Source organism: Dendropsophus ebraccatus, chromosome 6 (assembly GCF_027789765.1).
Source record: "Dendropsophus ebraccatus isolate aDenEbr1 chromosome 6, aDenEbr1.pat, whole genome shotgun sequence".
NCBI classification, from domain to species: Eukaryota; Metazoa; Chordata; class Amphibia; order Anura; family Hylidae; genus Dendropsophus; species Dendropsophus ebraccatus.
In genome coordinates this window covers 33,454,944-33,482,520 of record NC_091459.1, presented here as the reverse complement: position 1 = coordinate 33,482,520, position 27,577 = coordinate 33,454,944, and the positions used below count along the sequence as shown (strand labels likewise).

The following is a 27,577-nucleotide window of genomic DNA, read 5'->3' as shown; positions in this document are numbered from 1 at the left end:
AGGTCATGCAGTATAGTCCTACAATACTCTCACTTCATCAAATGAATGAGTTCTTTCAGATTGCAAAAATCACAGATTTACAGGTTATCAATGTTTTCACAGCAACAAAGATATCAGATGTATACAATCATACAAAACAATTCTGTTTATCTGCTGCTAACAGGACTTTATATCAGATGGATAATGAACTATGTAAAAGGTATCTTTCTTATCTGTTTATAGAAAAGAGAACATTCAGGAAGGCAACTAAAATTAAATGCTAATACCAAGTATTAGGCCATGTTCACAAAACGTATGTTTAGCATAAATATGCAATTTGCAACAACCGCTGTGATTTATGCTAAACATACATTGTATTTGAATGAATGGAATCCTGGACGGAGCGTATACACTTATATATGTTCTGGCCGGGATTCACTCTGGCCGCACAAAAAAAACTGACACATCAGTTTCCTGCGTCCGCTATTTATTAAACAGTGGCCACAGAGACATGTCACTTCACACAATGGAGCGCGCGGCTCTGGCCGCACACTCCATTGTGTGCTGTGGTGAATTGGGATGCAGGCACACACTGGTGCATCCGCATCCAAATTCACCAGAAATGAAGATCATGAGATGATCTTCAGTAACACCAGCTGTTCTGTGTTACCCGGCCGGTGTTCTACCCAATGGGAACACGGCTTTAGGCTGTACCCTGTGTGGCACGCAATCGATTACAGTGCAGCAAAATATTCAGGTTTTTCCACAATTGCTGCAGTTTTTGCTTCTTTTTCTTATGGAAACACGTTGCTTTTAATGTGTTTCATTTGTGAAAATAGCACGCACAGTCAATAACATTGCAAAACCTCTATGACATGCAGTAATAGGCCTCGCAGCAGTGGACATGTCAGCAGCTTCAGGGCTTCTTACCCTGAAACAGGAGATATAACTCTTAATACATTCTCTTGATCCAGCACAAAAGGTATAAGCCTTAAAAGTTTTGTGCAGATTAGAAGATAAAGCCCACAGGGTGTTCCCGCAGCCGCAAAAGCCTTTCAGTCTAAATACCATGGGTGTTTACTTGTCAACATAACGGTCTTAGGAAGGAAGGATCTTGCAGCCCGAGGGAATAGGGGCGTTATATCCTAATTTACATATAACATAAAGCTTATAGTGCTATAACTATTTAGCACTGTAGCGACAGGATGAAATAATCATTATATCTCCTGATTTAGGTTTAGAAGCCTTGTTGTACAGTATATGGTCTGGTAAAGCCTGGAAGAGATACAAGATTCTAGAAAGGATGTTCATCATAACTATCAAACACCTGCCAAACAAAATGAACAGACCCTCTCACCACCTTGTAGGCCTTATTTTTTTTTTCTACAGCTTTTTTCTCCCCTTGAAGCTGCAATCGTTGCTGTTATTGCAATCATTGCAATTGCTGTTATAACATAACCCACTACAAGACACTGCTTCTGACAGGCCTGAAGGACATGGCAATCATAGGAACCCCACTTTCACGTTGCAGGGTTGACATTGCTTAGTCAACCCTGTAAGTGCTTTGTGCAATCGTGCACGGGTGCTGAGGATGAAGGTATGTCACTTACCTTCATCCTCAATGCCACTCCTATGTAGTTTCAACTTAATCTTGTGTCCGGTAAGGCCATTTTTAGGGGTAGGGCATTGCTCCAAATGGCCCTAATGGAAACAGGATTGCATTAAAACTACACAGGAATGGCACCAAGGATGAAGAGACCTTCATCTGCAGTGCTGTGTGTGCAATAGGGATTTGTCTAACCTTCTGATAGTTCCCCTTTAAGAATGTTTCGCCATCTCATATACAATGAAATTGATTCAGGTGCCACAGTTTTTAAATATCGGCAAGCTGCTATTAATATCGTCATTGGCTGCTATTAACCCCTTCCCGTCAGTAACATTTATATACGTTCCTACTGCACATACCCCGTGCAGTAGGAATGTATACATACGTTTCTAACGACAGGGGTTTCCTGATGTGTGCGGGAGCGCTGCAGAGAGAGCGATCCCGCTCACATCAGTGTCCGAGGCCGGAGGTGATGAGAGGCAGCTGCGATCCCGCAGTAGACTCTCATTAACCCCTTAAAGAGGATGTACCACCTGGTACATCCTCTTTAACCTGAACCCACCTATCGAACGTATGACGTGGCTCCGTTCATTCTAAGGGAGCCGCGTCATACAGGGGAGGGCTCCCCTCTTAGTGGGGGCGGGCCGGCCTCCAGTGCTTGAGCAACGGCCGGTTCCCGTGCATAGAACGGCCCTGTGCACAGGAACGGGGCCTCAGTCCGAAAAATGGACCGCGGCACCTGCTTCCCCGTGCCGGCGCCGTTCGATAGGTGGGTTCAGGTTACAGAGGATGTACCAGGTGGTACATCCTCTTTAAACACTGCGATCTTCAGCGATCATGGCGTTTAAGGTGCTCCGTAACAGATCAAGCATCTGTCGCTGAGGGATCGGGACCCCAGCAGCCATGCCGACAGGCGGGGGTAAGCTCCTTACCTCTGTCCTGTCGGTTTGGCAATCCATGTATAGAGTCTGCTCTCAGGCAGGCTCTATGCATAGATCGGGGTAATAAAAAATAGGTATAGTCCTCAAGACCAGGAATCAGCCCTACTTCATATAATAGTATTTTAAATTTAATGTTATTCAGTGATAATGATACTTAAAATATGATTGTGTAATATATAAGAGTAAAAATCAACACATGTGATGCAGAATAATAAATGTCACAAATACAAATGTTGCGTATCATAAAAGTCACATGAAGGAAGAAAAGAGAAAAAAAGGGGATTAAAAAGAAAGGTCAAAAAAGTCTCTGTATATTGCGGTACCACTAGGTGCTGGCCATATATAAAGTCATATTTTGGATAATCGTATCAGACCCTCATAAAAGTCACTATTGCAAAGAGGGCAAGATGCTCCTTCAGATATAATATAGATATTAATTATTTATTTATTTTTATCTATCAATATCTTTATTGCCACTGACGAAGGGGTTAATTTTTAAAGAACCTTGAAACGCGTTTGGCACACACTATTTGTGGACTAATACCATATAGGATTGGCCACTTCATATTGAGACTGTTATTCTAATTTTTAATTTTTATTTATTATCTTTCTATTTTTTCACCTCTGCCTTTTACTGTGTAATATCGCCTTTTTTGGGGGCCCCCGTAGTTTGCTACACTACGCCTTGCATTCATAATCATTCACATCCACATCTCCCGGTCCCGGTCGGAGAGGTCAGGAACGAGAGAGAGGCTAGGAGACTGCTCGCGAATCCAACTCCAGAGACACGAGGACGCTCTGCAGGATCGCTCCAGCCTGGAACTGTGATCACTGACCGTCCGCTTCACAAGAGAGGAAATCAGAGGAAGCGCCACCACCAGCCGCTTCAGGACGGGTGAGAGGCGTTATAAACGCCGCCACATCGCAGCCTAGCAATATCGTATATCTTCTACTTATGAATTTCAGTAACAACCCGAATTGGAGTTGAAGTATGTGTACAACACAGAGACACTATATACATAATCAAATAGACTGCGTATCTGGAGAGTGGTAGGACCACAGGTCCCAGACCAACCATCAACCATGCATAAATTATTTATTTATTTATATCTGAAGGAGCATCTTGCCCTCTTTGCAATAGAGACTTTTATGAGATGAACCCAAGGGTCTGATACGATTATCCAAAATATGACTTTATATATGGCCAGCACCTAGCGGTACCGCAATATACAGAGACTTTTTTTACCTTTCTTTTTAAACCCCTTTTTTTCTCTTTTCTTCCTTCATGTGACTTTTATGATATGCAACATTTGTATCTTGTGACATTTATTATTCTGCATCACATGTGTTGATTTTTACTCTTATATATTACACAATCATGTTTTAAGTATCATTATCACCGAATCACATTAAATTTAAACTACTATTATATGAAGTAGGGCTGATTCCTGGTCTTTAGGACTATACCTATTTTTTATTACCCCCATTTCATACCTGCCCATTTCTAGGTTAGGGCACCTTTAGTTTAACCTCGGCCAGAACCAGTACTTTGACTGTGAGCTGTACCTGTCCCTTCTGTTTCGTTCTATACATAGATCGCCAATAACACTGATCTATGCTATGCCATGGCATAGCATAGATCAGTTTATGCAATCTAATGATTGCATATTTTACAGTGATAAAAGAGTAAAAAATAAAAAAAGTAATAAAAAAAGTTTTAGAAAAGCATTAAAAAGCCCCTTATAAACCCCCTCCCAATAAAAGTTTAAAAGACCCCCTTGCCCATTATAAAAATATAAATAAATAAACGTGTTATATATTGTAGAGTGCAGAATTGTCTGATCTATTAAAGTATAACGTTAGTGTTCCCGCACGGTGAACGGCCTAAACGGAAAAAAAAACACACCAGGATTGCTGATTTTATTAAATTATATATCGCAAAAAAATTAATAAAAAGCGATCAAACTTTTTCTGTTACACCAATATGATAATAATAAAAACTAGAGATCATGGCACAAAAAAGGACACCCCAACTAGCCCTGTAGGTGGAAAAATAAAAGCGCTATAGCTCTTAGAAAGCAGGGAGGAACATTGCATTAATCTGACCTGGACTTCTGTGCATCAAAGGGCTCTGTCTTGAAGGGGTTAAAGACCAATTGCCGCGGCTGATGGCTTGACACAGGTGTCCTCTGGGCAAAACTATTCTCCATCAGTGGTGGCTGCTTTTTATGTCAGGAACACAACTTGGGAATTCCTTGCGCTGTGTTTTATGTTGAATATGTTAGCTCTGAGCTAAATCTAATCGAGTGACACAGTGCTTCTATAATCCTATCCAAAGGCCTATTCACCCCATTTATGAATATATGACCAATTAGGCATTTTAGGTATAAGTGCTTTTAAAAGAAAAAATAACACCTCATTGCCTAATTGCCCAAGTTGCAGCAATTGCTGGTGTACTTGACATTTTCTGTGGTAATAGAGATTATACTACGCATGTAGCTATTTCTTAATTCTGCAAAATTGACTCTTCAAGAGCTGCTCTGTAATTACGGCTAAGTATATAGTTTTAATTTGTTTTGTTGATATGAAAAGAAGACTTTTACAGTTTACTTGGGGAAAATGTTCTGTGAAGCCTCTGTGCTGCTAAAAATGCACCATTGTCAGGGCCAGTCAGTGAAACTGGGAGCTGGAATGGCTTTAGTTGCTTTTGGAATACCCTGTTTAATATCCCTTTAGATATGTGTCTAAAATGTTTTTCTAAGCCTGGATTAATTCTTTAGGCTATGTTTACACAACACAAGAGGCCAGCCGTTCCGTGACCCAGGCCGGGTCACGGAGCGGACGGTCTCTGCCTGGATCATCCCGGACGGTACTTAAGTACCGGCTGGATGATCTTTTCGGCCGCTTGGTTCTGATGCAGGCGCGTCAGTGCGCGCCCACATCAGAACCTCCCACAACACACAATAAAGCTTCATTCGCTTCATTGTGTGAACTGACAGGGTTTCCTACGGCCGCAATTCATTGAATTGCGGCCACAGAAAACTGACATGTCAGTTATTTGCGGCTCCGCACGGGATCCCGGCCGGAGCATATACAATGTGTGTACGCTACGGCCAGGATCCCATAGAAGATAGGCTATGTTACACACCGCACAACAACAGCCGTACGATGGCAACAACAGCCGTACTGTTACATAGTGTGAACATAGCCTTAAAGTGTAACTACCATTTAAACAAACTTCTGACATGTCATAGCAACATGTCAGAAGTGTATATTAGTCAGGGTTTGGCTGCTGAGAACCCTGCCGAGAGCTAGAACAAAGGAGTGCCATGCGCGGGAGAGCACACTCTGCCTCTTCATCTCTGCTACAGAGAGCTGAATTCCATAGACTGCTAATACGAGCAGTCTACAGAATTCAGCTCCCTGTAGCAGAGATGAAGGGGCAGAGCGTGTGCTCCCGCGCACCACAGCCCAGTGCCACATGTCTCTATTAAACCCCTTAAGGACCGAGCCAATTTTCAATTTCAATTTTGTTTAAAAGCCCATAGCACACATTTTTTCACCTACCGACCCACACGAGCCCTTATTTTTTTGTGACACCAATTGTACTTTGCAATGACAGACTTAATTTTTTGTCAAAATATGCTGCGAAAAATTATTAGTGCAGTGAAATAAATGAAAAAGTGCAATTCTTTTTATTTTGAGGGGTTTTATGGATACTCTGTTCGCCCTATGGTAAAACTGGTATGTTATCTATGTTCCTCAAGTCAATGCGATTACAATGATATGTAACTTCAAATTGCTCTATTCTGAGCCTTACAACACTTTTAAGTTTTGGTCTTTGGGGCTGTGTGAGATTATTTTTTGCGTCATGATCTGTACTTATCAGTACCTTGCTTGCGTATACTGTATGTGACTTTTTGCTCACTTACAATTTTTCTAGATTTGATGTGAGCAAAAATCAGCCATTTTGCACTTTGGCGGGTTTTTACGCTTATGCCGTTTACCGAGCGAGATCAGGAATGTGATAGTTTATTAGTTCAGGTGATTATGCACGCACCAAATATGTTTTTCTATTTTATTTTATTTTTTTATTATTATTTACAAGATAGGAAAAGGGGGTGATATTAAACTTTTATTAGGGGAGGGGATTTTTTTAATAAATAAAAACACATGCATTTTTCACACACATGCATTAATCGATTAGATCAGTGCTGTATTGCTCTGGGCTGCTACAGCCCATATCTATAGATTGCCGAGCCGGGATCACACCTCACAACCTCCCTAATAAAGGTTAGTTTGGACATAGTGTTAGGATTGGCTCTGCAGAAGTCTTTGCAAAAAAAAATTAGGTGTGAAGAGTTGTATTAAACTTTTATTTTAACACGTTTCGTGTCCTGCATTGGGTGGTTCTCTCCAGGGGTGCTATCATAGACCTGATTACAGGTATTAGTAATGCCCATTTCCTATATATTGAATCAGGAAATTCAAAGTTAATAGAGGAAAATCTCCTGTTCCTTAGTGAGAGTGGAGAACAGTTCCAAAAAGTATCTAATTTTCAGAAGGACTTCTACCGTCCTACATTACGCAGACAGCTTATCGATTTGAATAGCTTAATTTCCCCTGTGGTGGTGCTGCAGGGAAACTAAGTTGGTTTTACTGCCTGGTTTTCCAAAGATAACTGCTGATATTTCCAGTTCTAGTAGGTGAAAACTATGGAATCAGCTTATTGTGAAGGACCCCTTCTATCCCATCGTTATAGTTTAACAGTCTAAAGCGATATACTACTCCAACCCCTTGATTTTCTAAAATCTTTTACCTTTTAAAAAGAGTACATACCGTATTTAGCGGTTGCTAAAAATACACAAAATAATGAGTGCTTTGTGTGTGTATTAAATATTTTTTTTTTTTCTTTATTTGTCAGCTGTATGGCCCAAGCATAATTTTCCTGGGTAGGATTTTTTCCCCTAACTTAAAGTTAAAAACGAAAATGTAGTTTGGAAAAAAAAATAAAAGTGTACACTGCAAAGTGTGAGTGTAGCTTAGGGGTGTCCATAGTGGAATCAGATATGGTATTAGGCAATGTTGTGACATGTAGGAAAGAAATACAACTTTAGTTTGTTAAAAAGGCAAACCTCCTTTTGTGATATACTATAATGCGACAGCATCCGGATGGTTTACTTGTTAATTTTAACAGATAGTTTTGTGCCTTTTATATATAAACTATTGCAGAGAGAAAGTAAAGCAGTTGCCAATAGTAGCCTGTTAAATTACACTTTTCACTAGGTAGGTTGGCTGGTGACCTCATGAGTTCCCATAAAACATTCTTGTTTGTGCTCTAGTTATAATGCCCTAAATTTTAGTGGAAACGCCACCTGTTATCTATATGCCATGAAAACAAAAATCATTTATATGTGTCTCCCTTCTCTAGCTTTAGACACAGTCTCTGTACATGAATGACAGTCATCCAAGTATATATGTTTTTGGTAAAAGCCCAAAAACGAATAGGCCCAAGAAAGACAAGATTAAAGACCAGATTAAAATTGCTGGCTGGGGTAGCCAGCGATGTTTGGGATAAAATTTATTCTGTTTCATAGGAATATATTAATTCTTGAGCACCCGATACCCATACATGCATGCTTGTCAAGTAAAATTAATGCATGTAGTTTATGATAGGTATGCATTCTTGGCGGAAAGGGGGTCTTTTTCCTCCTGTATTATTATTATTATTATTATTATATATTTTTTCCACTTTAAGAGAAAAGAGAACAGGCTAGTGAGAAACACATTATCTTGGCGTTTACTGCTGTACTTATATACAGATGACTGATAGTAATCTAATTGTAACAGCCCATTCGATTATCGTAATCTGTATACAGAGCCATGTAGAGACAACACAGATTGTGTCTTCTGTTCTATACAATGCCATAATCTACGTCATGTGTGTTCTCAACACAAACACAGAAGCAAGGATTTAGCATTTATTAGTTTAGCGTACAATACCTATTTTTGTGACATGGAACTGATTATTTCAGTTTGCTCTCACAGGACCGGATCGGCCTCTGTAACTAGACATGCACACACCGTCTGGTTCAGTAAATCCCAACCTAATTACCATTGGGAATCTCTGATTAATTTTTCCATACTGGGAATCTATGTTCCCAATCTTACTTATAAAAAAATGCATTGCGGAGAAGCGAGTATGGCATTCTATAATTTCTGCTTCCCACCATATTTTAAAGAGTGTTGATTTTTTATTCACCCGGGAAGGATAAATTGTTCACATTGTTCTTATATTAACACAACCAAAAAGAGAGAATGTTTTTATGCAAATGATTAGGTTCAACACTTCATTCCTAGTGTTCTGCGTTCCAGCCTCCAAGTAGCAACCTACTAGGCCACTCTTAATTGAACTACTTACAAGTATGTGCCTCCATGGGTAATAGAGGAGTCCCCCCCCCCCTGTACCACACAGAATACCATTGGATAATCTTGTGTTTGTATCGGTAGTCCGGAGCTTGCTTCTCAGCAAACCTGGGACTTAGGTTCTCATGGTGGGTAACCACTACCCAACTCTGATGACCATTCAGTAAGGAGATACAGCAGTCAGATGCAACCTAGTCATATACTTGATTCATGCACTCCTCAGATCATTCAGTATCTGCAGGAGGCACACAGTTCACTTATGGGACACTTGTCCCTCTCAAAGTGCCCACTAGATTATATCTCTCACACTACCTTGAAAAAATGGATTTTCCTTCCGGTCAGTTTTTCACACACACTAAGTCTCAGAATGACTTGGGATAGATGTTAAAGGGGTAATCTGGGGCGGGGGGTGTTTTGGTGGACCGCTGAGGAGGGGATGGAAATTGAAGCTGGAAGTCTCTTACCTCCTCCGTTCCAGTGCCCGAATCGCGCCGCTCAGTACTCCTGTCCCACTTCCTGGTCTGAGCTGCCGCATGAGACGTGACGTCTCAAGGCAGCTCTTCCACCCCCTCCACGGCCATCCTCCAAAATACCCCCCGGCCTGGAGTACCCCTTTAAGCTAAATATCTCTCCAAAAGAAAAGAGTACCTATATGCAGACAGCTGTCTTCAGGGTTATTGCCCCTTGTCCGTACAGACCCGGGTGCTAACTGATTAGAGGCCAATTGTTGTATGCGAGAGCTACTTTACTTATCCTGCCTTCTCAAAGTTTCCAGTGGAGCCTGAAAGGCCTGTAATTCTCTATACATCTTTATGACATTCTCCTCAAGGAGCATTGGTATCCCCTTTGGTTTTCTGTGCTTTTGCTTTACTAGTTATTTAGTAGTCTTATAAAACAAGTTTTGATGCTCTCAGACCTTTGATGTGAGAATGACTGTAAATAATCAACATTTTATACGCTGGTTGGCATATCTATATTCAGACATTTTAACATACCAATACTTTCATTGTGAATTCACAATTATTATTTTTCCAGTGCCCATTACATAGTTATGGTCATAATATAAATTCATTGATATGCTATAATGTCATAGAAATGCTCATTAATAATAAATCTATTTTTTTTTTTACTTTTTTCAATAGTTTACAGTTTTTCAGTGTAAGTAATCTATTCTGTTATTGTTTCAGGTGGAATCAACACAAAGTATGATTAGGATCTTGGGCCTTTCAGCTACTTTACCCAACTACTTGGATGTTGCTTCATTTCTTCATGTCAATCCTTATATTGGTCTTTTCTACTTCGATGGACGATTCCGACCTGTTCCCCTTGGACAAACATTTATTGGAATAAAGTCAAACAACAAGGCAAGTATAAATTTTAACAGGGCCACTATCAAAGCAGTACTATTTTTTACTGCCATCAGTACTGGATGTGTATAGGTGTGTGTGTGTATACTCTCCATATGTACAACATTTTTGGAAAGTCTTTAGACCATTTCACTTTTTTTTCTACATTTTATGTTGAAGCCTTGTGTTAAAATCATGCATTTTCTTTTGGTGTCCTATAATAACAAAGTTAAAAAAGAACTTAAGCAATCTTTAGTAGTTTTTTTGAAAGGCAAAAGCTAAAATATTATCTGCCATAAGTTTTCAGACCACTCACTCGTAGCCCCTTTGGCTGTGAGTACAGCCACCAGTCGTCTTGGGTATGATCCATACAATGTACATGGAGCACTAGACATAAGCTTGCAAAATGTTTAAGGGTATATTCACACGGGCGGGCTCGCAGCGAGATTCTCGCTGCGAGCCCGGCAGGTCCTGTCAGTTCCCATAAACTACATACTTGCTGCGGTCTAAACGACCGCAGCGAGTATGTAATTATACCGCGCTTAACCCCTTCTACTCCCGCCGGCTCCCCCGCTGTAAGCATACATTACCTGTCCTTTCTGCACGGGTCCGGCGTCCTGCTCTCCCGTCCGGCCAATTAGTGTGTTGCCCAGCCGCAGCCACTGATTGGCCGGGCGGGAGAGCAGGACGCCGGACCCGTGCAGCAAGGACAGGTAATGTATGCTGCTTACAGCGGGGGAGCCGGCGGGAGTAGAAGGGGTTAAGCGCGGTATAATTACATACTCGCTGCGGTCGTTTAGACCGCAGCAAGTATGTAGTTTATGGGAACTGACAGGACCTGCCGGGCTCGCAGCGAGAATCTCGCTGCGAGCCCGCCCGTGTGAATATACCCTAAAAATGTTTTAGACATAACATCCATCAACACTCTTTATACCAATCACCAAGATAGCGTGAGAAAAGTGCAACTGAAATGTTTTTTTTTACCATATTTTGTTGTATTTATGGTATGTAAAATGGATCTGCTACCTACTTTTACTATCTAAAAAAAGTTAGGTTTATCGCAGTGGCTCATACTGTCTTATAATTTAGACACTTCAATAGATTCAAAGTTGTGTGCACCTATTACAGTGCGGGAAAATAAGTAAACAATACTGCTGAAATCCAATTGTATGATGAATAAATAATTATTTTGGATTTTACTGCATGAAACAAGTATATGATCACCTACCAACCAGCAAGAATGTTAGCACTACTCATTACCTGTATTAATAACAACTGTCCATGCACTCAATCAATCACACTCCAACCTCTCCACCATGTCCAAGACCAAAGAGTTGTCTAAGGACACCAGGGACAAAATTATAGACCAGCACAAGGCTGGGATGGGCTACAGGACAATTTACAAGTTGTCGCAATTATTAGAAAATGAAAAAAAAAAACACAAGACGACTGTCTCTTCCTCGCTCTGGGGCTCCATGCATGATCACTGTTCATAAAGTAAGGATGATTCTGAAAAAAGGTCAGGAATGAGCCCAGAACTACACGAGTGGACCTAGTCAATGACCTAAATAGAGTTTGGACACTCCACGTCGTCATGAATTAAAATCCTGCAGGGCATACAGGGTCCCCCTGCTCACACCATCACTTGTCTAGGCCCATTTGATGTTTATCAATGACCATCTGAATGATCCAGAGGAAGAATGGGAGAGGATTATGAGGTCAGATGAGACAAAAATAGAATTTATTGGTATCAACTCAACTCTCTATGTTTGGAAAAAGAAGAAAAATGAGTAGAACCCCAAGAACACAGTCCGTGAAGCATGATGGAAACACTTTGGGGGTGCTTTTCTGCAAAGGGGACAGTACAACTGCACCATATTGAAGGCAGGGTGGATGGGGGCCATGTGCCACTAAGGTTTTTGCCAACTCTTCCAGTATGACAGTGACGTGAAACACACAGCCAGGGCAACTAAGGAGTGACTCCATAAGAAGCATTTAAAGGTCCTGAAATGGATTTATTTCATGCAATAAAATGTGAAATAATTATTTAAAAATTACAATTACAGACCTCTCCATTCTCGGTAGATGGGAAAACTTTTAGAATCAGCAGTGTATTAAATACTTATTTTCCCCACTGTGTGTAATTCTCTTTCTAACAAGGTCACATCTTTTTCCATTGTGGTTCAAGGCATGTTTGGCAGTATTTTGTGCCAGAAATCTTTTGCCAGTAATAAAAAAAACAATAAAGTAAAGAAAAAAAGCTAATAAAAACTCATGTTGCAATAAGTTTTTCTTTATAATGTAAGTCAGGGGAAACGGTTCTATGGTATGATATAAAGAACAATGCGTAGTTTGCATCTGTTAATGTGTATGTTTTTATAATTTCAAGAGTACAAAACATTTATACTAAACTTAACACAAATACAGTGGGAACCCATCCTTAAAATATAATTTTTAGGCATATATCACCTATATAGTAACTGAAATATGCATCCCTATCATTGTAGTAGTAAGAATAAATAAGTTCTTGACAGCTCTTTTGTACTGCATCTTGAAAGATTAAATAAAAACGACATAAATATTTTTTTATTTTACACATTTTTAATGATTTCTAGGGAAATCCGATGTATGCAAATGTTTTCCAGAACTACTACAAATAAAGACATTATACAACTAATTAGACATGAAAATGACATTTTTTTTATTTTTTTAAGAAGCTACCCCTCCGTAATATGGCAAGGTGTACATGGCAGCTGGAAACCTTCTGGAGGCCCTCAAGCCTGTGTGTGCCATGTATGTGCCTATGTACAGCCGGCTGGAGAGACAGGTGTATAGATTGCCTGTCAGTGTTATGTTGACAGGCATACAGCAGTACACTGCTATACAATGAAAATTCAGTGTATTACATGAGTGATCAGAAGATCACATGTGAAATTTCCTTAAAGAGGACCTGTCACCCCCCGCGCCAGGGTGACAGGCTCCCCACCCCCAGATAGATCCCCTTATACTTACCTCATGTCGCCGAGTCCCGCTGCCGGAGCCGGTCCCGGGACCAGGGGCGGTCTTGGCATTTCTGGGGCCCCAAGCGAAGTTATGTCTGGGGCCCCCCCCTCGTGTGTGCTACCGCCAGTAATATATAATCCTTGTGTGCTGCCCCCAATAGTATATACCCCTTGTGTCCTGCCCCCAGTAGTATATACCCCTTGTTTGCTTCCCCCAGTAGTATATAGACCCCTGTGTGTTCCCCCAGTTATATATAGCCCCCCGTGTGCTCCCCCAGAAGTATATAGACCTCCTGTGTGCTGCCCCAGTTGTATATAGACCCCCTGTGTGCTGCCCCCAGTTGTATATACCCCCTGTGTGCTCCCCCACAAGAATATAGGCCCCCTGTGTGCTCCCTCAGGGGTATTTAGCCCCCCCTGTGTCCTCCCCCACTTGGATATAGACCTCCTGTGTGCTCCCCCACTTGGATATAGACCCCTGTGTGCTCTTCCAGTAGTATATAAACCCCCTGTGTGGTTCCCTCAGTAGTATATAGACCCCCTGTGTGCCCCACCAGTATTATATAGACCCCTTGTGTGCTGCCCCAGTAATATACAGATCCCTGTGTGCTCCCCCAGTTATATATAGACCACCTGTGTGCCTCACAAGTAGTATATAGACCCCCTGTATGTTCCTCCAGTAGTATATAGACCCCCTGTGTGCCCCACCAGTAGTATATAGACCCCTGGGTGCTCCCGCAGTAGTATATAGCCCCCCTGTGTGCTCCCCCACTTGGATATAGACCTCCTGTGTGCTCTCCAAGTTGTATATAGACCCCATTCTGCTGCCCCAAGTAGTATATAGACCCCCTGTGTGCTGCCCCCAGTAGTATATAAATCCCTCTGTGAAGCCCCAGTAGTCTATAGCCCCCCTGTGTGCTCCCCCTGTTATATAGCCCCCCTGTGTGCTCCCCCTATTTATATAGACCCCCGCTGTGCGCTCCCCCAGTTACACAGGCCCCTGTGTGCTCTCCCTCCCATATAGTATATAACACAATAAAACAAACACTTATACTCACCTGGGTCTGGGCGTCTCCTCTTCTCTTCACTCTTGTGACCGCAGGAAGGGTTTTCCCTGCGATCACAAGAGGCCGCACTCCCCTTGTCCTGGCGCCGATGCTCCAGTGATGTCACTGCAGCACCGACACCACAAGGACAATGCTGCCACATGTGACCGCAGGGAAAACCCTTCCTGCGGCCACAAGAGTGACTGACAGGAAGGGAGCCAATGTCTCCCGCCCTGTCAGTGCTGCTGCATGTAACTATGAGCGCTCATTACGAGTGCTCATAGTTACAGTTCAGATGGCAGCAGCGAGCGGGTGCAGCAGCCCTGTCCAGCGGTCTTGAGCACAAGAGCGGGGCGTGGGGGGCCCCCCTGGATGTTGGGGGCCCCAAGCGATCGCTTGGGGTGCTTGGTGCCAAAGACCGCCACTGCCCGGGACGGAGATATCCCGGTGAGAAGCCGGCGTGCGCGCTGAGGAGATGAGTCCAGCGTCCATAGAGAATGAATGGAGCCGGACTCATCTCTGCTGCGCGCGCACGGCTCCATTCATTCTCTATGGACGCCAGACCCATCTCCACAGCGCGCGCGCCGGCTTCTCACCAGGATATCTCCGTCCCGGGACCGACTCTGGCAGTGGGACTCAGCGACATGAGGTAAGTATAAGGGGATCTATCTGGGGGTCTGGAGCCTGTCACCCCGGCCGCGGGTGGTGACAGGTCTCCTTTAAACATTTCTGGAAAAAGAAAATAAAAACGCTTCATAAAATATAATTTAATAAAAAAAAAATCTGAAAATATTAAATGTATGGGTCTTCAAGCCTGTGTGTGCCATGTATGTGCCTATGTACAGCCGGCTGGAGAGACAGGTGTATAGTGTGTGTCGTTTTTGTTTTTTTTAATGTTCCAAAATGCAGTAGTAAAACCAGCAAAACTGTAAACATTTGGTTTGGCTATAATTATAGTGATTCAGAAAATAAAACCTATATTAATATTTTTACAGCAGGATCAATTAGGTAAATTTAAAACACACACACACACACACAATAAGACAGCTGCATTTCCCATTATTCTACCATCTCTCCAAAAATTTATAAATGTCCATTAGTAAGTAGTCCTCATATAGCTACATTACGAGAACATAAAAAGGGTTATGGCTCATAGAACTCAATACGGAAAAAAAGGGACAACTGTTTGGGCAAAAAGGCCCAAATAGCCTTGGTCACTCAAGACATAGCATCTGCAGTTAGCTGTGTTCACTCACTGTTTTTTTTTTAACTATAGATGGCTAAAAAAGGACCAAAATAACAAAAAACTTCTGGAAAAAAAAGTTTTTTTTTTGTTTACAGTGTGTGATCAAAGGCACCTATTTATCAAGCTGCCTAAAACCCACACACTCTGGTTATCACCACAGCAACCAATCACAGCTCAGGTTTCTGTTTACCAGTGCTAATTAAGTTATAAAACATGAGCCGTGGCCGCAGATTCCACAGTCCGTTTCCGAAGTTTTTCAGCACCTTCCCTATAAGCCAACACCCGGAGTATAAGACGACTTCTGACTTTTGAGAAGGTTTTCCTGGGTTAAAAAGTAGTCTTATACGCAGGACAATACTGTATCTGGGCCATAGGATTATTGTAAATTTTGACTTCCCTATTAAAGTCAGTAGATAATATCTGCATTAAATCTATTTGGTAACAATGCTTCTTGTCAATTTCCATATGGACCCTTAGCAGATAGAATTTAAAAAACCTGTTGATGAAATTTGTTAACTTTCCACCCCACGCAGCAGTGAATCCTTATTTATCTTCCATGAATGTATACCCTAAAGGACCAGGGAATGGGGTGTTTAAAAATATTAGAGCACACTTACCTCCCTGGCTTCCGTGGCACCACCAGTATCTCACTTGCTCCGTCCCACTGCATGGCCACTTCTGGGATCTGTTGTTGGGATGTTGCAGGCCCGTCCAGCCAATCAGCGGCTGAGGTTGGACACCACTGCAACTGCTGATTGGCTGAGGGGGCTACAATGTCACAACAACAGGTTCCGGAAGCAGCTGTACAGCAGGAAAGAGTTTGTGGGAGACAGGTAGTTAAGTGCGCTTTATTATTTTTGAACACCCCGTGCACATATCAAAAAAAGTCCTTGACCGACGAACCTCTTGAAGTATTTCTCCTTTTTTTTTTTTGCTGCCCATTTTAAAGTTGATAAGCATCTATGGTTTGATCCCGCTCACAAGATAGATTTTCAAAATCTCTGAAGCCACTTTCGCCACCAGAGAATGCAATCCGTATACACTGTGTATACATTTCTCTGTGTTCTCTCTCTGTATACAGTTATCCTCAACGAGTGGTGTATATATACATGTTAAAGGGGAACTATCAGCAGGTTCATCTAATCTCACCAGCTAAAAGCCCCCTATTGTGCTGGAGGCACGAAAGATGAATGTATGTCTCTTACCTTCACCCTTGGCGCCATTCCAAGGCTGTTTGACATTTGCTCCACGGTTCAATAAGACCGTTAGGAGTACTGCCCTGCCCCCTTAGTGCTGATCAGTCTGCCAAACGGCCTGCCCCTTTCTAATAATAATCAATGGAGCGGGCCGGATCGTAGATAGGGGGGCAAGGCAGTGCTCCTAATAGTCTTACCCGACCGTGAAGCAAACAGTTAACTGCACCGAAACGGAGGTAAGAGACATACCTTCATCCTCAATGTCTCCTGCACAATAGGGGGCTATCAGGAGGTTGGATTTGTCTAATCTGCTCATTTGGCTGCATTCTGACAGCAATCGCTCTTTTTTAAAGAAATAGAACATGATCCTATCACCTTTTAAAGAGAAACTGTCAGCCAGCATGCGTTCTGATGATCAACACACCCTCATTAACCCTTCGGCTCTGAGCATGATCTAGAGCTGACAGCTTGCCTTTAAAGTTGCTATAGATTCACCATTTGTTGCCCTTCATATCTCTGAGTGGAGGATCGTAGTAATCCAATGCATCACTCTGAATCATTTGCTCTCATCATCAACTAGAGTCGGGTAACCACTCAATTCCTTATTTATTTCAGATGTTTGTTTTATGCATCAGTTTTATCTTTTGTTTTTTTACGCTATATTTTATATATATTTGATAAGATTTTGAGGAACAAAATATTTGCTAAGCTATCGCAAGAGTCATTTAACTGAAGTGTTTTGAATAATTGGTAAATCAGCCTGTGCAATATCACACCAAGAAACAGGTATCCTGTAAAATGAGTTGGCTCCAAAGCGCAATTGCATCTGATTACATTCTTGCCTCATTTTCTTTTATGAAGTTTCTTCGCGCCTGTCACATACACATTGCAAGTCTCATTAGTCTCGCTATTATTGCTCTCACCACTTGCACCAAGTACATGCTTCCTATAAAACTACTTACACGCTGCTCTCGATTTGTGCTGTTGTGTTATCAATACGCCCTGTAAACTTATCCACTGTTTTATACATACTTTCTGGAGCAGTCTGCCAATTTTAAGGGGTTAAGTAGCATCTTCATCCACGTTTCTCTAAAGCGAGATACCTGCCAACTGTAGGGAGCAGTTTCAAGTTTATACACAAAAGGATAGTTTGCCATATGGCACTTATTGCAATGTGCATATTTTAACCTTCATTAATTGTATCAAGTATCTGTCTATAAAAACTGCCATTGCCTCTCCTTAATTATCCTTACAGATTGTGATTTGGCTGCACACTGGAATTAAAATGAATAGCTTGATAAAGACAAGTAGTTGGTTGCTTAATTGTATCTTTGAAAGTTGACCTTGTTCTACCAAGACACACAATGACAAACAAGCTCGTATTGCTATTGAGTAGCCCTCTTTTTATTTTAGATATAAAAATGTATATTATCTACATATTTCAATTGACTGTCAACAGTAATGGCCGACATGGCCCCTTTGCTTTGCGGCTGATCCACTGCTTCACTGTGCTGCAACTTCCCCAGTTATAATGACTATTATAATATGCATTAGAGTAGATGGCAGGGACCGGGCTTCTAAAGCTCTCCAGTTCCAAACACAGCCACTGGTGGCAGGAAAGGGTCCCATGTCGCCCCTTACTGCTGACAGTCAATGAAAACATGGGTGGGTGGAGAATATTTTGTTTTTCTGGAATACCCCTTTAAAGTAGCTGCTTGGGATCCCAGTGTACCTGTCATTATAACTTTCAAAATCTAAATCAACAGTAGATGTGAAATAAAGCAAGTTTGCCATATACATTCATTATTTTTGTTGTTGTTATTATGCTGTAAAACAAAGCTGTACTTACTATAAATCCAGGTCCAGTGCCCTGAAGGCAGATTTTCTTTTTTTTTTTCAAATTTCTTTTTATTTCTTTTATTTTTTTTTTATCAAGAAAACAGAGTTAACTGAATTGCATCCATTGTATATTAAGTGCTAAGTGCCAATTTTTGTCAGGCACGCAGACCCTGCTGGTTAAAAGATAAGTGCATGAATATAACAATAAAGTATGATTGTAATTATGGGTACAATTCCAATGAGCAGTAATAGAAATAGTAATAGAAACATAGTAAAGATAACAAAATAGAACTAGATACAGTGTGATGTATTGAGATCTTTCGCAGAAATAATCTCACCTTGTGTAGTCTAGAAAAAAACAGACTAAACACAGGAATTCCAGCCAGTACAGAGAGTCATGCCTCAATGTGTCCATCAGTCACATGACTGCCTTCTCTCTGTGAGCGCTCAGATGGCCTGGGGTACACAGAACTTCCTGTTTTCTGACTCAGAAAAAAAAAGAGTCAGAAAACAGGAAGTGCCGTGTTTTCCGTGATAAAAAAAAATAAAAAATAATAATGTAAATTGCAAACTTGCTTTATATCACATGTAAGTTTGGTTTAGAATTTTAAAGTTATAAAGACAGCGACACTTTAAATCATTATTGGGAGATCTTTTCAGCCTTTGGATTCTTGTTCTCTTGAGATGATAACATTGAAAACATCTTTAATAGAGATGAGCGAGCCTTGAGCATGCTCGAGTCGATCCGAACCCGAACTTTCGGCATTTGATTAGCTGTGGCTGCTGAAGTTGGATAAAGCCCTAAGGCTATGTGGAAAACATGGATATAGTCATTGGCTGTATCCATGTTTTCCAGATAGCCTTAGAGCTTTATCCAAGTTCAGCAGCCCCGCTAATGAAATACTGAACGTTCAGGTTCGGATCGACTCGAACCCGGTTTGCTCATCTCTAATCTTAAACAAGAGGGGAAGGAGATATCTCATTCCTTTCTTGTGTTTTGATTTAAACACAGATTCTTTAGGACAGAGTTATTGTCAGAACTGACAAAGCTTTCTCAAATTTTTATAGAGCACAAGAAGTGGTTCTGCCATTTTAGTCTGAGAATCCCTTGAATGATAAGGAAGTCTTTTTTGATATGCTTAATGTCAGGAGGTCAAAACTATTTGGAATATAAGAAAGAGTTCAGGATTCCCACCAGTCTTTTTGTCCAGATTGCAGGTTCCCCCAGTGGGCTGTAAGGCTAGTAAGGATTCTGTTTCCAGTTGTATTGAGCATGCCATTTGCTTAGCCTTCATTACTTTTTGATATTCAGCCCCTTTTTGGGTTATGGCTCCTTCTACCTGGACTCTAGCCACCTCCCAGCCAGAAAGTCATGAAGCCTCTATAAATCAGTTCTGTAAAGTGGCTACCTGGTCTTCCATTACACCTTTTTTTTTTAGACATTACAGGCTAAATATTACTAATGGATCTTTTGCTTTGCAAGGGGCTTCAATCTATTATCCCACCCATGTTTTCTTCTTTGTTGTTTCTCTCTATGAAGGAGAAAATCAGCAATTACACTTGCTAGTAAACCATTACGGGCCGGCACCTTTCCATTCCCACTCCTCCCTTTAACTATTCACCGGCAAGGTGTTGGTTCTTGTTTACTCAGGTGTAGCAGTAAAAAGAAAAAAGGAGGCTTTAAGTATTTGTATGTTTCATTAAATTAACCTTATCTTGGTCTCGGAAATCACTGAGGCGGGTACTTTTCTTTTATCTGGTTCCATCATGGTTTAAGGAAACACAATTACAGTGTTATTACCAATTAACTATGATCACCTAATTTTGACTTTTCCAAGTAGCTTTAGCTGATAGAACAGCTTTATGCATTCTGTCTACAATTGTATTCAGCTATTGCTCAGAAATTCCAATTAAGTCTACACCAGAGGGTTTTGCATGTTCATGATGAATGTCACCCCAGACTATTGTACTTCTTTTTCCATGTTTGATAGTTGGTATAAACCACCCTTTCACCTGCTTAACAACCAACAAAAACCCTGTATGATGTACCAAAAATGTCACATTTTGATTAATCAGTCTGTTAGTCCACTGGAGATGTTGCTTGTTACAGGGAGGGTTTTGTGTGTGGGTGGGTGTGCATGTGCGCGTGTGTTTGTGTATTATTATTTTTTATATTTTTTTTCAATTTTGAAACCTTATTAAGGTTTCCCCCCCCCTAATACTCAGCCTTTCAAACCAGCAGATAGAAGTCTATACTTCAAAGTTAAAATGAAAACTTTTACTGCGTTAAGCTATGCTTAAAGGAAAACTATCAGCAGGTTAGACGAATCTGACCCGATGATAGACTCCTTTTGTGCACAGGTAGCAAAGGATAAAGGTACAGTATGTCTCTTACCTTCATCCCAAGTGCTGTTCTTTTTTAATGTAATCCTGCCTCCGGTAGGGCTGTTTGAAGCACTGCCCTGTCCTTCGAGCACTGCTCTGCCCTTGCCCGACCTGCCCCTTCCAATGATTATCAGTGAAGCGGGCTGAATCGGCACTCTGGGGCGGGACAGTGCTGAAAATGGCCATAAAGGAGAAGTCCGGCGAAAATTTTTATTAAAGTATCGTATCGCCACCCCAAAAGTTATACAAATCACCGATATACACTTATTACGGGAAACACACATAAAGGGCTTTTTCCCTGCACTTAATACTGCATCAAGGCTTCACTTCCTGGATTAACCCCTTGCCTCCGCAGCCTGTTTTTGCCTTAATGACCAGGGCCTATTTTTCAAATCTGACCTGTCTCTCTTTATCTAGTGATAACTCTGCGATGCTTTTAATTATCACAGTCATTCTGAAATTGTTTTTTCGTGACATATTCCTCTGTATGTTTGTGGTATATTTTGGTTGATACACTCAGTAGTTTTTTGTAAACAACACAACATTTGCACAAAAATTAGAAAAATTTACAATCCTTTATATTCAAAATTCTCTTCTAAGAAAAATAGTCATGCCACATGAACTAATTATTACAGCAACATCTACAACATGTCTGCTTTATGGTGACGTCATTTGGTAAACATCCTTTTATCTGTTACGATGTTAGAGGGCTTCGAACTTTTGCAGCGATTTTTCACATTTTCAGGAAAATTTCAAATTCAGATTTTTGTAGGCACCAGTTCAGTTCTGAAGTGGATTTGTGGGGCCAATATGTTAGTTACCCCCATAAATCCCTCTACTGTAAAAACTGTACCCCTAAAAGTATTCAAAGTAACATTTCTTAAGTGTATGAACCCTTTAGGTACTTCACAGAAATTTAAGCAAGTTGGAGGGGAAATTTAAAAATTTAATTTTTTGGCAGATATTCCATTTTAATCCATTTTTTCCTCTAACACAGCAAATACTAACTGAGAAATGGAACTCACTATTTATTCCCCTTATGCCAATGTTTCTAGAAATCCCCTATATGTGGCCGCAGTGCGTCACCTGACTTAACCACAGGCCGCAGACATGACAAAGACCTGGTGAATTTTGGGGTCTTTTTTTATTGCCATTATACCATGTCACAGAGGCCTTGCGGGGCCAAAATATTTTTGTAAGACAAGTTGACGTTTCCATCGGTACCATTCTGGGGGACATGTGACACCCTGATCAATATTTAGTTAATTTTTTTATAAGGTGGTACGAATAAAAAACACAACTTAGCAGCTGTTTTTCACCATTTTTTTGTACGCAGTTTACTCTACGTCATATATGACATGTTATCGTTATTCGTCAGGTCGGTACGATTACAACGATAACCCCTTTATATAACTTTTGTTATAGTTTATGACATTTATGCTATAAAAACTGTTTGTGTCTTGCATATTCTTATTTTTTCGCCAATGGAGTTATGTGAGGGATTTTTATTTATTTATTTTTTTTTAATGGCGTTCATTAGATGGTATAATTAATGTAGCAGGTTAATAGACGGAGTCATTACAGACGCGGCAATACCAAATATGTGTATCTTTTTTATAGGGGATCATTTATAAAGGGGGATGGGGAATGTGTATATTTATTTATTTATTTTAATTTATTTATTGATGTGTTTTATTTAATTAATTATGTGTGTGTTTTTTTTTCTCTCTACTTTTGCAGATATATGTATCATGCATTACAGCACATGATCTGTGCTGTAATGCATGATATAGTGAATGAGCTGTCAGCTTTACAGCTGATAGCTCATTCAAACGATCAGGTCCCTGCACTGGGAGTGAATGGGAGAGGGTGCCTGAGCCGGAGGGAGTTGGGGGCTCACGGGGAGAAGCGGATCGGGGGAGGGGGGCCGGACCGCACGGGGAGAAGCGCATCGGGGGGGGGGGGGGCGCGGACTGCACGGGGACAAGAGGATCGGGGGGGCGGAATGCACAAAGAAGCAGCATGGGGTCAGAGAAGGGAGAGAGGCGGGGGGGGGGAGTAAAAGCTGAGGAAGAGGCAGAGGCATCAGATTTCCCCATAGACGCGCCGGTCGCAACGACCGCAGCGTCTATGGGGTTAACTGCCTGGGGGGAGCACGGCTCCCCTCTGGGCAGTGGCAGCAGGAGGGGGCTGTGTGAGACAGCCTCCTCCTGCTGCCCGATCTCAGATAGGGACAGTGGGGGGAGGCAGAGAAAGCATGACGTCCAGGGACGTCATGATGCGTTCCGGCACTGCTTTTCATGACGTCATATTGGGGGAAGGGGTTAAATGGGGATGTCACGACCTGACTCCCAGAGCTGTGCGGGCTGTGGCTGCTGGAGAGGATGATGGCAGAGGGATGCTTAGTGTCCCACAGCTCTGGGAGTCAGGTCTCCCTCCTCCTCTCTCCATAGAACAGACAGGACTCGACTAATGTAAAAGAGCCGAGACTTCGATAATGAGCAGTGAATGAGAGAGAGAGGGGGGGGGGAGTCTCTTTTTGAATGCAGATAATGGCAAATTTGCCTAATAAACCCAATTGCAAAGTTTTTTTTACTATTGTACTGTACTATTGATTTCTGCAAAAATAAATAAATAAATAAAATGACAGTAACACTCTAAGCCTGGGAATCAGTTACACATCAATTGGGCATATCCAAATACTTAAAACATCTGTGATATTTCTATGTGATAGATATTTAGGTACCTAAATTTTAGAGATGAGTTCAACTCAAACTGTTTTATAATCTCATAGTTCTATATTTGAATACCGATGGCTGAAGAAGTTGGATGCAGCCATAGGGAGTGCAGGAAAACATGAATATATATAGCTATATCTATGTTTTCCAGGACTCCCAGGGCTGCATCTAACTACTTCATCCAACGGTAATCTATTGCAGAGACTTGTGGGTTCGGATGGACTCGAGCATGCTTGAGTTGCACTCATCTCTAATTAAAACCTATAAGCTTTTTCACTTTACAGCAGTGTCTTTTAGAATACATATTGACTCTTAGGTGAAGAATTGCTTTTCTCTCATCAAAAGATACCATGTACACTGATACTAAGGATTTGAGATGAGGGAACCTCAAGTATGGTCGACATTTGATAACTGGTGGCTGAAAAAGTTCGATGCAGTCCTAGGGAGTCCTGCAAAGTGTCCATGTTTTCCAGGCAGCTCATCTGTACTAATGATGTGTTGAATACCCTGTATCTCACTTGAACCATGTTTTTTCCTTGCCAGTCTGACCTCTGTCCAGTATGTTCTATTTCTACATTGAGAAAAATGTATCCACATATGAATAATGTTCACCCTATTCTCGCGTCAAATACAAAATTAGATTTACATTGCTGCCCAATATTTGTTTCTCAAAAATGCTGCAGGTACTTTTAGAGCTTGTTGATGCTCTTTGTAGGCCACCCATCCTGGAACTCCGATCCACTCGAGTCCTACTGTTTACCTGCCACACACCGTACCACCTCTCCTAGCAATGCCCTGAATACCCTGCAGCCTAAGCTGTAGGTTGCATTTGCTTCAGAACATTATTACCAGGGCAGGGCAGTTTATTTTCTAGCCCGACCATGTACCTGTATGGTTACAAAAAAAACTTTAACCCTTTAAGGACCGGGCTAACTTTCGTTTTTGCGTTTTCGTTTTTTCCTCCTTGTGCTTAAAAGGCCATAGCACTTGCATTTTTACACCTACAGACCCACATGAGCCCTTTTTTTTGCGTCACTAATTGTACTTAGCAATGAAAGGCTGAATTTTTCCATAAAATATGCTGCGAAACCAGAAAAAAATTATATACGCAGTGAAATTGAAAAAAAAAACGCAATTATTTTTCTTTGGGGGGGCTTCATTTTTACGCCGTATGTCCTATGCAAAAACTGACTTGTTATATATGTTCCTAAAGTCGTTACGATTAAAACGATATATAACATGTATAACTTTCATTGTATCTGATGGCCTGTAAAAAATTAAAACCATTGTTAACAAATATATGTTCCTTAAAATCGCTCCATTCCCCGGCTTATAGCGCTTTTATCCTTTGGTCTATGGGGCTGAGTGAGGTGTCATTTTTTGCGCCATGATGTTTACTTTCTATCGGTACCTTGAATGCGCATATGCGACTTTTTGATCACTTTTTATTACATTTTTTCTGGATTTGATGCGACCGAAAATGCGCAATTTTGCACTTTGGGATTTTTTTGCGCTGACGCCATTTACCGTGCGAGATCAGTAATGTGATTAATTAATAGTTCGGGCGATTACGCACGCGGCGATACCAACCATGTTTGTTTTTTATTTATTTATTTTTATTTGTAAAATGGGAAAAGGGGGGTGATTCAGAATTATTAGGGGAGGGGATTTTTTATTAATAAAAACACTTTTTTTTTACTTTCACTTACAGTAATATGAAGCCCCCCTGGGGGACTTCTATATACACAGAACTGATCTCCCATTGAGATCAATCCTGTGTATATAATAGAGCAATGATCCATCAGATCATGGCTCTATTATAATGGTCTGCTGCAGACCAACTAAATAGATTGCCGAGTCGGGAACAGCGTCGGAGCGACGCTGAGCCCCGCCGCGATCGCATAATAATGCAGGTAATGTATACACACAGCATGGGCCAATTAAGGGTTTAAGGGGGCGGCTGCATTACATACTCGCAGCGTTCTGTCAGACTGCTGCAAGTATGTAGTCTCAGGGGCCTGCCAGGACCTTACCTTGAAGTGGATCTTGCTGCAAAACTCGCAGAGAGATTTCCGCTAAGAGGTCGTATGTGTGAAGGCGCCCTGAAGCTCTCCCCCCTGTCTTCATGGTTCTCTTATGGAGAGGGGAGGGGTTGAGGGAGATAAGGCACCAAAACAGGAGAACAAAGAGCTAATTACAGCTACATCACCGGGCTATCTCCTCTGAAGTCAGCACTGACCTTTCTGACCTCTGAATATGGCTTTCACACTGCTCCCACTGTGTAATCCTTTATTCTCTGCTCTCTGCTGGTGACTAAGCTCCCTCCTCCCTCTCCCCTCCCCTCTCCATGGGTTACACAGGGCTCAACTGATGTAAAAGAGTCAAGATTTCCTGATAATGAGCAGTGAATGAGAGAGAGGAGGGAGGAAGGGGGGACCTGGGGAAAGTCTTTTTGAATGCAGATAATGGCATATTTACCTAATTACAACGTTTCTTAAAATCGCCAGTACTATTGATTTCTGCAACAACAACAAAATACGGCAGTGACACTTAAATGTACTTCCAATCGCTGCTTTTAGTGTAAATTTTGCCTTTGTTCTATACTTCTTGCTTTTGTGCAGTAACAGCTTTAAATATTTAAATATTAATTATCCCAGGATATTTTTTTTTTATTCGTTGTATTTTTTTCCTTTAAGAGTTAATCTGTAAGCATATGGCAGCTTTCTCAAAACAACAACTAAACACATTAATTCTGATGATGACCACATACAATTCCAGGACCGATTTAGGATATTAACGTAAATAACACTATAGGAGACAATAGACAGCTATGCTGCATATAAATCAATTTCCATAGTGTTCTGCTAGTGCATGATAAGGTCTTTGTAGTGTGGCATATTAACTATGAGGACGGGGAATACAGCCATTCATTGAGGATGTTTACTTTTCTTAAAATGCTAGAATGACATTTTACTTGTTTAGTTATGGAAATTCACGTTTATTCGCCATGCATTAAATTATATCCTGTTTTCTGAGAATTGCATAAGTAAACATATATATTTACCTAAGCAATTACTACTCTATGAAATATGACAATCCCTGGATTTAAAACATATGCCATTAGTAGTGTTATATTTCCATTAAGATGTAAAATATATTCAATAGAAGCTATTGGATACAATAAAATAACACAATGGACCGTTTAGCGCTTGACTAGGGTTGTTGTTTGTGGCATTGTCAGTATCTGGTTCATGATGAAGTTGAATTTTTTACAGGCCATCAGATACAATAAAAGTTATACATGTTACATATCGTCGTAATCGTAACAACTTGAGGAACATACATAACATGTCAGTTTTTTCATAGGACACACGGCATAAAAACGAAGCCCCCCCAAAGAAAAAGAATTGTGTTTTTTTTTCAATTTCACCACGCATATCATTTTTTTCTGATTTCGCTGCATATTTTATGCAAAAATTCAGCCTGTCATTGCAAAGTAAAAATAATGACGCAAAAAATAAGGGCTCATTTGCGTCTGTAGGTGTAAAAATGCAACTGCTATGGCCTTTTAAGCACAAGGAGGAAAAAAACGAAAACGCAAAAACGAAAATTAGCCTGGTCCCGAAGGGGTTAAATAACAGTATCTGTGAAGTGATTCCCCCCCCCCCCCAATTAGGCACCGTTCACGCATAGCAAAACTGGCGCCTCCTCTCTCCCCGCTGAATTGACATATCCATTCTTCAGCGTGGACAGAGAAGGCTCTCTTGCCTCCCATAGACTCCCAGTAGGACACGGAGGCTGGCGGGATACAATTCCTCAAGTTTGTG

At 41.2% G+C, this 27,577-nt stretch overlaps 1 protein-coding gene across 4 annotated transcripts in view; it reads left to right on the top strand.

Moving 5' to 3' along the window:
• ASCC3 (activating signal cointegrator 1 complex subunit 3) overlaps positions 1-27,577 on the top strand; it is a 522,423-nt gene that overhangs the window by 224,677 nt on the left and 270,169 nt on the right. For all 4 annotated transcript variants that reach the window (XM_069974770.1, XM_069974767.1, XM_069974768.1 and 1 more), the window contains one exon: positions 10,140-10,316. In XM_069974770.1, coding sequence (XP_069830871.1) covers positions 10,140-10,316 — 177 coding nt within the window. The remainder of the gene's footprint in view (positions 1-10,139; positions 10,317-27,577) is intronic.